Source organism: Brachypodium distachyon, chromosome 3, assembly GCF_000005505.3.
Source record: "Brachypodium distachyon strain Bd21 chromosome 3, Brachypodium_distachyon_v3.0, whole genome shotgun sequence".
In the NCBI taxonomy this organism is placed as follows: Eukaryota; Viridiplantae; Streptophyta; class Magnoliopsida; order Poales; family Poaceae; genus Brachypodium; species Brachypodium distachyon.
Window position 1 is genome coordinate 40,923,064 of NC_016133.3, and position 16,789 is coordinate 40,939,852.

General features: G+C 47.5%; 2 protein-coding genes across 2 annotated transcripts; one reads left to right on the forward strand and one right to left on the reverse strand.

Moving 5' to 3' along the window:
* Positions 1-5,653: 5,653 nt before the first annotated feature.
* On the reverse strand, positions 5,654-9,986 carry LOC100822044 (GTPase-activating protein gyp1). The gene is made up of 11 exons (XM_003574618.4): positions 9,641-9,986; positions 9,362-9,531; positions 8,529-8,661; positions 8,272-8,455; positions 7,706-7,776; positions 7,470-7,607; positions 7,300-7,391; positions 6,779-7,050; positions 6,427-6,512; positions 6,251-6,352; positions 5,654-6,064 (listed from the first exon to the last, which is right to left on the reverse strand). Exons 2-11 carry the CDS (start codon positions 9,430-9,432, stop codon positions 5,903-5,905), a joined length of 1,311 nt encoding a protein of 436 aa, XP_003574666.1. The 5' UTR covers positions 9,433-9,531; positions 9,641-9,986; the 3' UTR covers positions 5,654-5,902.
* Positions 9,987-11,624: 1,638 nt separating this feature from the next.
* LOC104584235 lies at positions 11,625-15,153 on the forward strand. The gene is made up of 5 exons (XM_010238433.1): positions 11,625-11,659; positions 11,856-12,051; positions 13,015-13,377; positions 13,733-14,242; positions 14,566-15,153. Exons 1-5 carry the CDS (start codon positions 11,625-11,627, stop codon positions 15,151-15,153), a joined length of 1,692 nt encoding a protein of 563 aa, XP_010236735.1.
* Positions 15,154-16,789: the final 1,636 nt, after the last annotated feature.

The window sequence follows — 16,789 nt, forward strand, 5'->3', positions numbered from 1 at the left end:
AGGCACCACGGCAAGATCCATGGAGTCGATGCCGCAAGCCCTGGCCAACTGCATCATGCCGTTGGGGGGAAGCGGGTCGATACCTTCTGCCGCGAGCTCCAGCAGCTCCTTCTCAAGCAGCAGCGCAGAGCGTGAAGACGAGGACGAGGTGCCCGCGCCCTCGAGCTTGGCCCACTTCCTTGCCTCTGCCTTGTCCAAGATGGAGACGTAGGTGGGGGATTCGGTCACCGCAAGCCTAGCACTCCGACACACCGGTGTGGGCTCCTCCGCCAGAAGGGCCGGCAGAGCAGGAGGGGTGACGTTGTCCCCCAGGTCTGACGAGTCGTGGCAGAGGATGTCGATGGAGAGGGCCGGGGCTCGGTCTGGCCCGACAGTGGCGACGCTGGCAAGGTGGTCGATGGAACATGTTGCAAGGTTTGCAACCAGCATGCCGGTCTCCCCCACCTTCTGTAGAGGCAGACGGTAGAGACCATGCTGACCTTGAGTCCCCGTCACGCGCAACTCGAAGAAACCCGGGAAGAGCTCGACGTCGACATTTGCCGGTTGAGACATGAGAGGTGAAGCACGGACGAAGGGAGCCGGGGTGAGCCCCATTGCCCCATCCCCTGGGAGCACCGCCAGATCGGGCGACGCGGGTGCCGGAGGAGAAGGAACCAGGTCGGCGGAAACTCCATCGGTCCCACAGGCTGAATCCGGGGGAGGTGGGGGGAAGCCAAGCTCCCCCTCCGGCTCAGAGCCGACGGCCGGGCCAGAAGCCGGCGGAGATGCCATGGCATCAGGGACGTCGTTGTCGAAGAGCTCGGCGAGCCCAGCACCAGAATAGCCGCTACTATCGTCACTGTCATCTCCGCCCTCCCTGCCATCGTTGTCATCGTTGTCGCGCAGGGGAGGAGGAGGGAAGGGGTTGTCGTTGATGGGAGCCAGTGCTTGGGAATGAATGACGGAGATGTTGGAGAGAGTCGCAAGCCCGAAGAAGCCGTAGATGGCGAGGGTATGGGGAACGTCAGTGATGGATCTGGCCTTGACAGTGATAAGCACCGCCGAATAGTCGTGTCCAGTGATACAAATAGGGTTGATCTCGTAAGGGTTGGCGAAGGGAGCAATCGAGTGAAAGATATTGCCGGGGAACCAATGCTCTAAGGGAAAATCGTCGATCAAAGAGGAACCGATTTTCGGTGTCATCGTGGTGCACAAGGTGAACGGTGTGCTCCCTTCCACGATAGGGCTGGTTGAGCATGGCGAATTCGCGCTCCATAAGAGTGTCGAAGACCACCACGGCAGAGCCGTGGCCCGAGGTACGAAGCTGGGGGTCGGAGTGGGCAGGTCCGGCATGGAGGGCACGCCGGACGAAGAAGTTTGGAGAAGGAGCAGGTGGAAAAACGAAGGCGTAGGCGATATGGTTGAAGTGCTCAAGGGGCACATGTGGCATGAACACATTGGTGCAGTTCGGGCGTGTCGGTGGGGGAGAGCCCCTGTCGTAGATAAGGACAGGTTCCGCCTCATTGTCGGATTCGGAGTCATCGTCCCCCGAGAGGAACTCTTCCTCATCCGTGGTGCCGTAGAAGCCATCGAAGGCGAGGACGAAGTCAGGCGACGCCGGTGGCGGAGGAGGCGGGGGGGCGCCGGCACCGGCTCGGGGTGGGTCGGAGACGGGAGCGACGATGGGGTGGCACGCACACGTTCTTTCGGGTCCTCCTCCTCCTCCTCGTCGTCGACGAAGAAGGAGCCAGTGGAGGTCCTTTGCTTGTCCACGCAAGGGCAGGAATTCTCGTCGGACGCCTCGGAGTCGGTCGCAGGAGGAACCGGGATGAAGTCGTCCATGGAGTCTGGGGCAAAGGAAGGGGATGTGAGGGGAGAATCTGAGACGTGCGAAAGAGAAGGGGAGATTGAGACTGAGTGAGAACGGCAGAGTTCTTTCCGGTGGCCGAACCGCCAACAAACCTTGCACCGCACCGGGTCACGGCAGTCCCGGACGAAGTGGTCGGATGCCAAGCAGCGGTGGCAGCGACGAGAGAGTTGGAGGTGGCGAGGATGATGATTTTTTGGGGGTGAGGAGAAAGTAAGGCGCCGGGGGTATAAGAAGGGGAAACTAGGGCTTGAACATATGAGCGCTTGGTCACGGGGGCCTCGGGGCAAGAGTGCATGCAAGAAGGCGCAGCTTTTTCGGTAGGCAAAATCACGGGCGAATCCAAGCATGACGTTAGGCGCGGGCCTGCTGGCTGTGCGGGGGCAGGGAACAGACTGGGATGGCCTTCTGTTGGGGGACGAGATTGGACAGGAGTGCATTGTCTGGACGAGGTCGGCGGCGTGCGAGCAAGATCCCGAGACAGCCAGGGCAGAGGCCCACGTGGCGTTGGCAGGATTCCCTTGGCCAGAACGTCCAAGGTAAGAGGAGACCAACGAAGGATCCGATCTTTGGCGTGTGGCAAGGATTTCGACCCCACGCGTTCCGGCAGAACGGTATTGGGCGGAATGGGCAAAAGCCGATTTTTGGCCTGACCAGGCAGAGGGGCGGCCCGATTCACCGAGCGAAGCTCAGGCCGGGTAGCGACAACCACAAGCGTCCGAGAATTCCCAGCAGCCGATGGGGAGCCCTGGCTGCCCTGGCTTCCAGCGTGGGGGGCAGACGAGCAAAGCGATGGAAAGGCGTGCGAGGTGGGTTCGTGGTCAAGACCAGGGTCAACAGGAGCACGAGAGCCAGTCGAAGGTAGGGGGAAGGCGACAAGGGAATTGAAATTGAAATAACATCGAGGTTACGTGGCGGTCCTTCATGGAAGCTTAATAGCAAATTGCCATGGCGGAGGCCTTGCAAGGCAACAATGAACTTGGCAAGATGCAAATTGGCAACTGAGATCGAGAAAATGCAAGAACTGAACGAGCGAACCAAGGGGGAATGGAAAGAGGAGCCCATCCAATAACCAATGACATGCTCAATCATACCTTGAGGGAGCGGAGTTGAAGGATTAACCTGCCGGATCTAGACGGACGTCGGGGAGAACAACGGAAAGTGTTGTGCAATGGGGAGGCAGACCGGCGAGTGGAAGTTGTCGAGGGCGAGTTGGAGAAGTGCGTCCCCCGGGGAAGGAGCGTCCGGAGCTAGGCGAGGATGAGGCCAGCGATGAAGGGAAGCCGGCGTTGAAGGGGACAGGAATCCCCATTGGTGCTCTCGTTGACCGGCCATGGAGGTCGGGGCAGGAAGAGCAGCAGGGGGAGAGCGCCTGGAGAGGGAGGGGCTGGCCGGGGTGGCCGCCGCTGCCGGAGTGGCGAGCGGCGCGGTGGGGGGTGTCCGCCGTAGCCAGAGTGGCTGGCGGCGCGGGCGGCGGGGGGCAGGTCGGAGGTCTAGCCCATGGTGACAACGGGGTCGAGGGCAGGGGGAGGGGAACGCGGTCGGAGTGTCGGGCAATAGGGCCGCGGCCGCCGCGTCGCCGGCGGAGGTCGGAGTCGCCTCCTGTCGGTGGTGATCTTGGTACAACATGTAACAACATCCTGTTATCTTTCTACAAAACCAAATTAACCCAGGCAGAAAACTTAAAAGGCTTACCGTGACGTTGAGTTACAGATCTCGTCGTGCATCACGAACAGGTGAGGCACACACGTTGCCCGGCCTTGTGGTGTGGAAGTGAAGAACCATTCCTCCCATTTCGTTGCGTTGAAAACGAAGACCGCTCCAAAAAGTGAATTTTTTGCGGCAATGGCCTCCCGCCCAATTTTTTTGACAAATTTGACCCCTTTCAAAACGAAATTGCAAAAGTAGCCTGGCAGAAGGCCTTTCTAGGTATTTTTGCCAATGGCGTTGGCGGAAAGGGGACAAAAGCGTTTTGTACTGTGATACAGTACATTCCGCCAATGGCATTGGCGGAAAGTTCACGTGTCTCTTTCTAGGTTTTCCGCCAGGCTAGTTTTGTCAATAGTTTTCAGAAAGGACTAGTATTGACAAAAACGTTGGACGGAAACCACCGCCGCAAAAATTCCCAAAACGTAAAAGGAAACTTGCATTGGGTCATGTATGCCACTGGCATTCCCTGAAAAGTCATGTAACAAAAACAAGAAAAATAATAAGCCAACTAGACCAGTGTACACTGTTTCTGCATGAATGCTAGTTACTGTAATCTCTCTAACTCTCCAGCCTTTTGATTACTAGCTAATGTCTACTGTCTCTGAAATTCATAAAAAGTGTCTTTTTTTTGTTAAGTTAGTACAAATTTTGTACTAAGTGAACGACATATGTTATGGACAGGAGGGAGTACCATTTTGTAGATGCTCGGTAATTCCGTCCATGTCAGGCAAGTTGGTTAGCTGTGCACAGGGACGGAGCCAGGATTTAAGATTGGAGGAGGCAAATAGAAAAAGTTTAAGATTGGAGGGGGCGTATTAAGTACAAATGCTACTCCCTCCATTCCATAATTCTTGTCGAAATATTACATGTATGTAGACAATTTTTACATCCATTTTTGAGCAAATTTGAGACAAGAATTATGAGAAGGAGGGAATAGCATTTTTCTATTTTTTTTCTCAAATATAGTAGTACTAAAAATACAGTGCCCTTCTCCCTCGAGGACCAGAATTCATTGAACATTGGCCTCGAGCCATTAACAACATTGCAAGAGATTTTCTGGCGACATTGCAAGAGATGGTTTCCCTTTTTGTTTAACATGTACTCTCTCCGTTTCCTATTAAATGACTTTCTATTACATGTATCTAGACGCTTTTGAGGCCTAGATACATCCTTTGACAAATTTGAGTCACTTGATATGGAACGGAGGGAGAAGTCATGTATCATCGATAGCATTCGTGCAACATGATATTTCAATTGAGACATGCATTTCGCACTAAAAAAATTCAAATGATACTTCCTGTTATTTTGGTACATTTGTTAACAATTTAGTGATGGTTTTCCTTGAGTACCTGTACCAAAATCCAATGAACATAGGCCTCGAGGCAACATTGCAAGAGATGATTTTCCTTTTTGTTTAACATGCAGTCATGTATCACCGAAAGCATTCGTCCAAAGCGATTCATGATATTTCATTCGAGACAGGCATTTCATACTAAAAAATTGAAATGATACTTTCAGGGTTTTGTTTTTGGCATAACAAGACGCATTTATGAAGATGATTTTTTGTCTTCAAACTCTGGATGCAAAGAGGAACAAGAGATAGCTTCTTTCTTTTTTTTACATCTCTTCTATATTAGTTGCACAGATCTAGCTAATGATAGCGTGTTGTTGTAGTGTTTCCCCTTTTGATTTTGGAATTAGCCAACCACGCAGTGATTAAAAACATTTCACTATTTCAGCCATTTCTATTCACACTGCTCTATATGCATGTACAGCGTTTTTACATCGCTGGGTATGTAGAGTAAGTAGAATGGAGGAAACTGTAAATTGTACAAACACCGATCTGACGATAGAAATACATTGTGATGTACATAGAGATTTATAAGAGATTTCGACTCCAAGACAAAACATAAGGGAATATGGATACACACATATATATGGAGTTGTTCAGAAGATTCAGTCTGGCGTGCTTCAGATGCCCCTGCACCTCTTCTTTGAATTCATCATGAACACTACGGCCCAACTGAATTTCCCTGAGTCTCGTTTCCCTTCAGCTGTACTCATTTATCGCTGATGCAATAGTTTTACATTAAGATGTATTGTACAAATTACGACCAAGATTGTAAATGACATAATGAGGTCATAAATATTCAATACCATCTGTAGCATTCATTTATCACTGATGCAATAGTTTTACATTAAGATGTACAAATTGGAGCAGTATTAGTACAGCACTCAAATAAAGATGACACTCTTGGCCCCATAGTTCCTCCCCGAAGGGATTTTGTGAGTCTACAGTACAGCAAAAGCTGCTTCTGGTCATGACCGATCACGGCCCACAGCAACCTAGCTGGCAAGATGACTGGGCGAGCTTTTGAACATTGTATGCCACATGTATGCCCTTGAGAGGACCATCTCAAGCTCGTCATGCGCCCAGTTCCTGGTTGGAAGGTGCTGAAGAAACATGACCATCTCTTGAAAATCCAGTTTCTGCAACTTATCTGACCACTGAGGGAAAAAGATAAAGTTTAACTATAAGAGGCTACGCACATTATTTTATTATGCCATAAATATTGTTATAATTGTTGCTACGAGGCACTGTTGTATGACTAATGATTTACTAAAGAAGTAGGATCGTTTGTGGAGAATTGTAGGCCGGAAAAATCAGTTGGGGTAAGTAGTGGTGTAACTTACCGTTAACAAAAAACTAGCTGATATGTACACAAGAAAATCTGGTAGATAATCTCCCTCAGCAAGATATGTATCCCACAAACGTGTGACAAGATGAAAAGGAACCTGCAATGATGTCAGATATTGAGCAACACTAATGTGCAGATCACATATAAATAACAGCCCTAGACTAGACTAACCTCGCGTATCAGAAGACAATTGAACCAACGGAAGGCAAACTGAAGGAACTCCAATCCTTGTTCCTCTATGTGCTTCGACAAAGGTTCTGTATACCCCGAAGATGTGGGAGGGCAAAAAAATCACTATTCCGAGTATTTCAGAAACCTCATATGCATTACCAGCAGGTCTCATCTAATTCATGCCAAATTTAATGACAAGGTACTTAATACGATGTTTCCCTACATTTTTTATTTTATTATATATTTCCTTACAATGCTCTGTACGTCCTAAAACTCCCTAGACTTCATTTATTTCACTACACATCATTATATCAGGAAGGAAAACCATATATGCTAATCAGTGGAACATTACCGTCTATTCGATGAACCAACTCTTTCAACCTGAATACAAGGCGTTGTATCCCTGGTTGTGCAAAGGTGTAATGGTCTTGCATGCCATCAAGAAACTTTGAGAGACACCAATAGCAGTCCGCTTCTATGTTAGAAATGTCCTGCAAAGAAAGGTTTTCCATGGACCAAGTGTCCAGATTGCCTTCTAAGTGCTCCGATAGGAACACAATCAAGAACGGTGTAAGAAGGTCATTTATTCCTTGGACATAACCACTTGCTGGGTGCCGGATGGCCCTGGAAATGAGTTATCATTGTATCAGGAAATAGTGAAAAAAGCAAAGAACAATCATTATTCTGGCTGCACACAGAAATGTATTTAGCCTGAAAGAGTTGGCTCATCGAAACAAAAGCAATGGCTAAGTATGAGGAGGTAAACAGAAGCTAGTAATTCCAGTACAAGCAATCAGAATGCATGTTAAAACAATCATAGGTACTGGTACAAATTACTGATGAATCATGAACCAGACAAGTGCAGTGCCTCACCATGTATATAAAACGCGCTCCAAAGATTTCTGAATCTGAGGGTCCTGGAAAAATGTAACATCGGGCACAGTTCTTGGGCAATCAACAGCAATCTACAGCCAACATGGGAGTTTAAGATACCGGATTCTATGAGGGGAACCTGATGGGTGAATTCAAGCCTAAAATTTTACCTGGCGAAGCATGTTGATCTCTTCATCCGAGCGTTCAGTATCAGGAATATCATAGTATTGAGAAACACATTCGACATACTCAAGTCTTTTCCTTCTTAGAACACCTTCTCTTCTATCTGCATTGGGTGGTGCATATCCCTGTAGCCAGCTGATATTAAATTCAAATATTCAATACTGAAACACTACCTAGAAAGGGGTTAGATTAACTCACAAAAACAGGTTATATGTCTACTCACCAAAAGAAGCCTCCATATGTTAGGTCGCATATAAGGTGGCACACCACTCCAAGATAACTCACGCAATTTATCTACATAATCAAGTAAGAACAGTGGATAACAAATGAATTCTGAACAAGCTAATAGAATCTAAAAGAACCACAATATTGTAGAAGCATACAGTTAACGTAGCACAACCAGAATGAACCTTGAAAGAGAACATAAAGTGTTCTTTAATCATGACTAAATTAATGAATTAATCTTTCTTCAGAACTAATGCAAAACTTAAAAACATTGCTGTCTCTCCATTTGAGCAAATTTTCCATGGTTTAAAAAGGGTTAAATTGGGAACATCACCAAAAGTGATAAACATAGCAGTCATAAAATATGAGGGTAACAACCCGTAGATTTAGATTGTCACTCCAGTAAAATTTACACCCTTCTCCATTTCGGTTACAATCAAGATGACAAAGTAGAGGCTAGAAATGATCTGAATAATAATTCTTGAAACTAGGACATAACTTCAATGTTGATTCATGAACACACAACAACTGTCTGAATCAATTCTATGAAGAAAATAAGCATACCTAATATAACAGCTGGCCTAGAGAGTTCGCTTGTGAATTTGGTAATCCTTGCAGAATCTGTTGCTCTAGCCCCAGAAACTAATCCTTGGGCATCTGGTAACGAATTAACACTACTTGTTGATGGTGAAATTGATTTCTTTGCACTAATGTTGTCAGTTGTATTTCCAGATGCTTGTCGTTCTACCTGAACAAGTAGAATCTCATCGGTTATAATCTAAAATATTCACATGCCAAAAGCAATGACAAAAGCCACATACTTCCTGTGAGCCTTCATTTTGTTCATCTTCATATCGATCATTCTCAGAGCGTGGGGAGTATTCAGGAGGTGAAAGAGGCTCAGATCTTCGGGTTAGCAAAACCTTTCCAGGAAAGCTCCGTCCTTTTAGCATTCTGACAAAGAGTTGGGAAAAATAGCAACAGGCTCTTTCTGTGAGATTACAAGCAGGCAGGCCTTGCAATAGCTAGCAACAACGACGACAGTAAGTCGTATCTCCAATCATGATAATGGAATAAATTTAGACATGAACACTTGACAAGATCACCAGCCAGCAGCCAACAATTTTTAAAAGAGAAATTTTGCTCCAGAAGACTACAATAGTGATGTCTTTATATAATAAATCAAAACTCCTAGTTGTTAAATCATGATAGTAATTTTGTTCTGCAAGTGAAATCATGATAGTGTGTTGACTGCAGAGTGCGGACCAAGCGAGACAAACTAAAAGGAAACAAAATAACAGAACGTTAACATACACATGCTCTTAACGATACCAATTATTTTTGCCAAAAATACACATTGATGATGCTCACACTAATCTGAACACCCAATCAGTTGCCTAGACAGAAATCCCTCCAAAAATCATGTAATTCACAGGATCAAATCCGTTTTTAACTCGTGCAGCCAGACTATGGGGTCCAAGTCCAACTTTCACACAGTTCCGTACACCAATAACGCAATCAACCTTTACGGTAGGAAGCCAGGAACCCACAGAAGAAAGGCGCTAACTTCCACAGTTCCGCACCAAGAGTACAAGCTTGCATCCATTCAGAAAAATTATATCGTAGGGGAATTCCGCGGGAGGGAGGGACTGACCCTTGCACGTTGCGGAGTGTCTGGTTGAAGCGCCATTCCGAGTTGTTGGGGCTTCCTCCGCCACCGCTCATCGCCGCGGGAACAGTCGGAATCGCCGGAAGTGGCGGCGGAGAGCAACCGATCAGGGGCTGCTCTTCACCGGATCTTGCTGCCTACCACCCGATTCGTCCCTGCATGCATTCGATTTTCAATCCGTGAAGTGTCTACATGTGACGGAGCATCCACTGGAAGGAACGCGCCCGCACGAAGCAGCTCGGATGCCATTTTAGGGACACGTACCTCGAAGCGCAGCCTGTAACCACGCTTGCCTGGAAGCGTGCCTGGTGCGGCGGCGTAGCAGGAAGACCGGGCCGAGCACGCAGGTCGCCGGGCGCGGTCCGACGCTCGCGAGCCGCTAAGCCGAAGCTTCTAGGCAGCGGATCGGCCGGTCACTCCGACACACCCTACCCGCAATGCGGGGGACTGAAATCGGTGGATGGCGCCGGTCAGGGGAAGAAGAAGAGGAGTTCCGGCGACTGGCGCGGTGGCGGCTGCAGCGCGAGGAGGGCGGCCGGGGAGGGACGGGGCAGTATTTTTTTTTTCCTTCTTCAAGAGAATGAGATCTGAGGAGAAAGAAGGGTGTGGCCGTGTGGGGATCGTCGGGAGGGCTCAGCCTGGGCATTCGGTCTAACCGAACCGAACGGTTCAGTTCTTCGGGTTTTCAGAAATTTCGGTTCTTAAAAAATCTTGACCAATCGGTTCCTGAGAAAATAGAGAACCGAAATACTTTAGGACTGAAAATTCCGTTGGTTTTCAGTTATACCCGAACAAAACCGATCAATGACTCGCAGCACGTGAAAAACAAATTTGTGAAAAAAAAATCGCCATATCGGGGCTGGTCCTCGCGCATGGAGGTAAAGGCGGGGCTTATAGGCTTGGGATGCAAGAAACGAAGGAGAGGTAGAGAGGATGGTCAGCTCGCCGACGGTTAATGGAAGCGATGATCTGGGCGGCGCACTATGGCGAGCTGGTGAGGATTGGGAGATGGGGTCATGGGGAGGCGGCGGCATGGCCGGCATCTGGAGCCCTGGCGGCTAGGGTTGCAGACTGGGAACAGAAAAGCAAGTGATTGGGGACAGGTGGACGCACAGGCAGATCGATCGATGGGAGCACACGTTTTTCTTTACGGGCTTATGGCTATTGGGCTTGGCCTAATGGGCTGGCATAGGAAGGACGGAAAAGTTTTTTCTTTTAGCTGGGAGTCATGAGTCGAAGAAACAGAGGAGTTGAAGTGTAGGTATCGGTTCTTTGGGGTTTTCCGGTTACCCGAGGGTGATGACCGAATTAACCGAAAAACTTCAGTTCTTCAGGTTTGTTGACCGAAAATTTAAACGGTTCCTCCGTTTCGGTACAATCGGCTCCGGTTTTCGGTTTTTCGGTCGTCGGTTTCGGTTTTTTGGTTTTTATGCCCATCCCCGGGAGAGGGGAGAGGAGGACAAAGGATGAGGTGGCCCGGGGACATGAACGGCCGGATTGCTGTCACGTGGCGAGATGGACGGACGCCGTTTTGCATTGGCCCTATTTCACTGTAGCAGAACTTGTGTTGATTTCTGTCTAGGCAACCGATTGGGTGTTTAGCCTAAAAAGAAATTGATTCGGAATTCAGTTTAGTATGAGTACCAATCATCATGCATTTTTAGCACAAATAATTTGGTATTGTTAAGAGCATCTGAATGGAGCTAAAACTCCATGTCAATTAGTATAACCAGCATCAATCAACTGAATAGTATTTTGCTACCGTAAATTGTGAATCATTCTTCTTGTGAACCTCGGTGGCATATATGTAACATTCAGCCACTTTAGGCCTTATTTGGTACTCTCTACGTCCAACAAATGATGTCTTAATTTTGACTAAATTTGAATGCATCTATACACTAAGTTATATGTCTAGATACATCCAAATTTTGACAAACTTGAGACATCTTTTGTTGGACGGAGGGGGTACTAGAGTTTTTGGGTGTTTTATAGAGTATTATCCACTTCAAATTAAAAAACACTAGAAACCCCAACTGATTGTTTGGTAGAAAGGGTCTAGAGGGGATAATCCTAGTTTTCCTCACAAAACACTTCATTTTTTATCAAATTAAAACACTATTTACATTAGACTAAAAAATACACTAACACCAAACAAGGCCTTAGAGTAGTCATGAACCAAAATGGTTACAGTACGACCATGTCTACGAGATCAGGATTTAAAATAAATTTCAAAATTTTAGTCTCAAACATGGGTGTCAAACGTGATGTTAGTTTTGTTGTGAGGTAAATGCATCGTTGGTATATCAACTTGGCACGGATGTGCAGATTAGTCACCATACATGTAAAATGCCAAATTACGGTGTTACAACTTGGCACGTTTGAGCGCGCGCGGTCAAAAATACGAATCGCCGCTACCTGAGCCGACGTGGCATGCCAGCGTGGACAGTGCGACGCATGAATGGCATTGTATATTTTGCAGAAACCCCCCCTGCTTCTCAGACGCTGTTCACAATCGACCACAAAATCCCGAGAAGAAGCGAAGTGGCGATAGGGGAGGCGACGTCGGCGTCGGAGGAGCTGCGCAGGGTCCGTCAGAGCGTGAGCTGCCGTCCGGCGGGCCGACGCGGCCATGGAGCCTCTTCGTCGTGAACCCAGCGGTTTGGCTCCAGATTACGGTGAGAATCTTTCCCTCCCGTCGCAAAATTGGGGTTTGTTTTGGGAACGATGGCATAGTTCTTGATCGGACGTATGTAGGTAATGATTTGTGTGTTTTTTGCACGGATTTGTGTAGTAGACGCAATGTAGAAGCTGATTTGCGTGGTCGCTCTGCAATTCGAGTTTCTAGGGTTCCGATTTGAGGTGGGGTTTTCAAAATTAGGGTTTTTCCCTTGAAATTTGACTTGTTTGCACTGCAATACAGGTGATTTAGGGATGCCCGGGGTCCGTGACATCAGGACATGCCCACGAGCTGGCCGCAGGTCGGGCTCGCCGCGTTGGAAAATCTCCTCCAGGAAGAGTCGTCGAGCCGCCATGAGAGCCAGGGAAGAATTTGAGGGATTTGGGTGGGGATTTAGGGATTTGGGTGGGGATTCTGTTTTTATAACATACGATTTTGCAATTTACCCCCCGCCTAAGAGCAAGTCCAGCAGTTCCCTTATCATCTCCCCGATAATGTTTTTAGGGGGGAAAACGGAAAAACGAGCGTCCAGCAGTTCCCTCAAACTTTCCCCGATATTTGGGCATCCCTGATCCAGAGCTCTTCCTCCCCTACAGATCGGGGAGCCCGATCCCTCCCCCGATCGACCGCGAGGACCAACCGTTCCTCGCTCCCGCCACCACGCGCGCCAGGTACTCCTCACCCTCCGTCCTTCTCCTTTCTCTATTTCTCTTCGATTTGGGGCGGGCGGCGGCGACGAGATCCGGGCGGCGACCAGCAGGGGAGTGGAGGTGCGGCGGCCAGCAGAGGATGAGGAGGAGGAGGAGGGCGGCGGCCAGATCCGGCCGGCGGCGGCCAGCAGGGGAGTGGAGGGCGGGATTCACCATGGAAGAGGAGGGAAAGGGAGGGAACAGGCGGGGAAGCGGCGGGAATGGGCGGGGAAGACCTGGCGGTAGCGCCAGCCGGGAAGGATTCGGGCTAGGGATCCCGCTTCGAGGCGGCGCTTGCCGCGCGGCTCGGGACCCTGCTACCGCTGCCGGCGTCCTCGCCCCCACTCACGCTGCTGGCGCGGATCACCGACCTCCTGGCGGCCACGCTCGCCGACGCCGCGCCCGCGCTCCTCGCCGGCGGGGACGCGTCCGCCGCTGTCGCCGAGCACCTCGACGCCGGGGTCGCGCTGCTGGACACCTGCAACGCCATCGCCGCCCGCGTCGACCGCCTCCGCCGCCGCCGCCTCCTCGCCCGCTTCGCGCTCCACCTCCTCTCCCCGTCGCCTTTATCCCCGCCTGACTCCTCCACCTCTGCCGCCCCAATTTCACCTCCACCACCACTCGCCTGCGCCCAGGCCAGTCCCCCTCTCCTTGTCCCCTTCTATTATGTTCTCAATTTCTCATGCGCCTGTGCTGTCCGTGACATGCTGCTGTGTGTTCTGTTCTGATTCTTTTCTTTCGAGAATGCGTTCTGACTAATCTAGTACTGCTCTCTTCTACTCTGTTTTGATTTCTGAATTCTGCTCCAGTGCTCTATGCTCTGTTCAATTTTGCATACGATTTCTATCTGTTTCCTAGTCCAGTGCTGCTCTGCTCTCCTCTGTCTCTCTTTCCCTTCAACGGATGCTGCTAAACCTATTTCTGATGCACTAAATGATTTATAAATGTTTCTACTAGTCAAAATGCTAAGATGCTCTACTTTTGTTTCAGATTTTGGTAATGGAAAATCAGAGTTATAATGGTTATACCGATCTCTTGCAAAGTGATGTCGGATTGGACGATTTGCACTGGTCTGGAGGGCATGAAGAACAACACATCGATCTCGAAGGGCATGAAGAAAATCACATCAATCTCGAAGAGACTCAAGAAGCTACCTCTCCTGTGAAAGCGAGTGCTAAGAAAGCAAGGGCTTCAAAAGCAAGTGCTCCCAAATCAGGTTCGAAGAGGCAAAAAAAATTCACCCAGGCTGAAGACTTGACTTTGTGTGATGCATACCTCGAGATAACTCAAGATCCAATCATAGGGGTCGACCAATCTCGTGATTGCTATTGGAAAAGAATAAATGCTTACTTCCATGCCAATAAGACTGAAGACTCGGGTAGAACACAAGGTTCTCTTCAACATCGTTGGGCTGTTATTCAAGAACAAGTGAATAAGTTTAGTGCGTGTTATGCTCAGGTTATGAATAGAAACCAAAGTGGGATGACACATGAGAATAAGGTAACACATATGCTTGTCATGGTTTGTGTTATGTTAATTCCTTTGGTCATAGGATGTTCAATATTCAGATTTAGAAGTACATGTTCTATATTCAGATTTAGAAGTACATGTTCTATATTCAGATTTAGAAGTACATGTTCTATATTCAGATATATAAGTACATGTTCTATATTCAGATTTAGAAATACATGTTCTGTTCAGATTTAGATGTAGCTGCTGCATGTTCTATATTCTATTTTGGAACCTAAACTGCAGCTTGCTATATGAATAGAAACGGCTTCATCTAGTGTGTTGTTGTACTAATGCATATGTATCAATTGCAGCTAGCTCAAGCACTTGTTAAGTATGCTAGCGATGAGGGAAATAAACCATTTGGATTGATGCATTGCTTTAACAAGTTGGAAGACACAGAGAAGTGGAAATCTCGACCCAAAATTAAAAAAAAACACAAGACAGGTTCCATGGATACTCCGGGTACATCATCTAGTGTGTTCGAGGATGAAGCTACATCTCCCTCCAAAAGTGTTCCCACGAAAAGACCAATTGGTCAGAAGAGGGATAAAGAAGCACAACGACAAGCTAGTGCTTCAGGGTCATCATCGAGGGAGTTGTTTGGTGATATCTTCGAGACTAGGGATTCAAAGAGACAAGAGAGATTTGAGCTCATGCTTGCAATTGACAAACAGAGAGAAGATGAAAGGTTGGCAGAAGAAAGAAATAGAACTGCAATCAAAGAAAAAAAGGTGGCATTAGAAGAAGAAAAGATACAAATCATGAGAATGGCAGAGGAACGCTTGGCAGCAGCGAAAGATGGCAGAATAATGAGCATGGACATTAGTGGCATGGGCGAGGAAGAAAAAGAATTCTACAAACTAAGGAAGAGCCAGATCTTGAAGCGACTTCGCAACTAATTATGTATTATCTATTATGTATTTTAATAATTATGATCTTCGAACCATTTGGATTTGGATTTAGCTAGTCTGTATTGTAATCTGTACTAATTATGAACTTCGAACCATTTGGATTTGGAATTATGTGCTGCTCGGTGGGGAAGAAAGGAAGCAGAGAGGGTGTAATCTGTGTTGCAATTTTGCTAATGTGTATTATGTAGAAAAACATTGCATTAATAAGAAAATGATACAGGCAACCCACCATAATTTTAAAACATATTAGAGATCTCATACACTACATTATTACTATCAATTATGAAAGCTACATCTCTCCGCAGATCTGCCACAAGTGCTCAACTAGATCAACTTGACGCTGACAATGAACTTCTTTGTTTCGAATAGCGCCGTGAGCTTGAAGAAATTGAGTCAATGTAGCTGCCTCTTCACGAGAAGGTATCACCAGTTCTCCCATGTTCTGAAAGATACATGACTTTCATGCTCATCTTCTATTATCATGTTATGCAAGATGATACAAGCTGTCATGATTTCTCCGAGTGTTTCCAAATCCCAATACCTTGTTGGTCCACGTACAATGGCAAAACGAGCTTGCAGAACTCCAAAGGCTCGTTCAACATCCTTCCGACAAGCTTCTTGGCATCGTGCAAAAAGTTTATTTTTTTCAGTTGTTGGATTTGGACTTGTCTTCACGAATGTGGCCCATCGCGGATATATGCCATCTGCAAGGTAATACCCCATGTTGTAGTTGCGACCATTGATGGTATAATTCACTTCTGGAGCATGCCCTTTAGCTAGATTCGCAAACACAGGTGAACGGTGAAGAACATTTATATCATTATGGGATCCTGGTAAACCAAAGAAAGAATGCCAGATCCAAAGGTCTTGTGAAGCAACGGCTTCAAGAATGATTGTGGGTACACGATTATGGCCAACAAAAAAACATTTGTGTGCAGTAGGGCAATTTTTCCACTGCCAATGCATGCAGTCGATGCTTCCGAGCATACCGGAAAATCCCCTTTGCTCTCCAATTGCAAGTAATCTAGCAGTATCTTCAGCATTTGGAGATCTCAGGTAGCGACCACCAAAGACCTCGATCACAGCACGCACAAATGATCTAAGGTTATCTAAAGCAGTAGATTTTGCTAGCCGACAATACTCATCAGTACCATCAGCTGATATCCCATAAGCAAGGATTCTGAATGCGGAGGTCAACTTTTGATAAGGATGTAAACCAGGAGTACCGGCACAATTTCTTCTCAAGGAAAAATAGCTATCATGTTCCTCTAGAGCTCTTGCTATTGTGAGAAAAAGAGGACGGTGCATTCTATACCTGCTACGAAAAACTTAAATTAGACATGAAGGGCGACTAGTATGCTGGAAAATAAACAAAATTGCACCGGTTACATACCTATTGCGAAACATCCTTGCGTTGAAGGTACAATTCACAGCAAAATAGTCTTTGTGGAGACACTGAAAGCGTTCCGCAAATTCACGCTGAAGAGAATGTCGTCCTGGAAGTGAACCTCGATGGCGCGGAGCATCCAACCCGCCTGTTCTTTCTCGGCTATGACTGCAACCATCATGAGATCCTCATCATCAGACGAGGAATCTTCGCAAAATTGACGTACCAAGCTTCGGC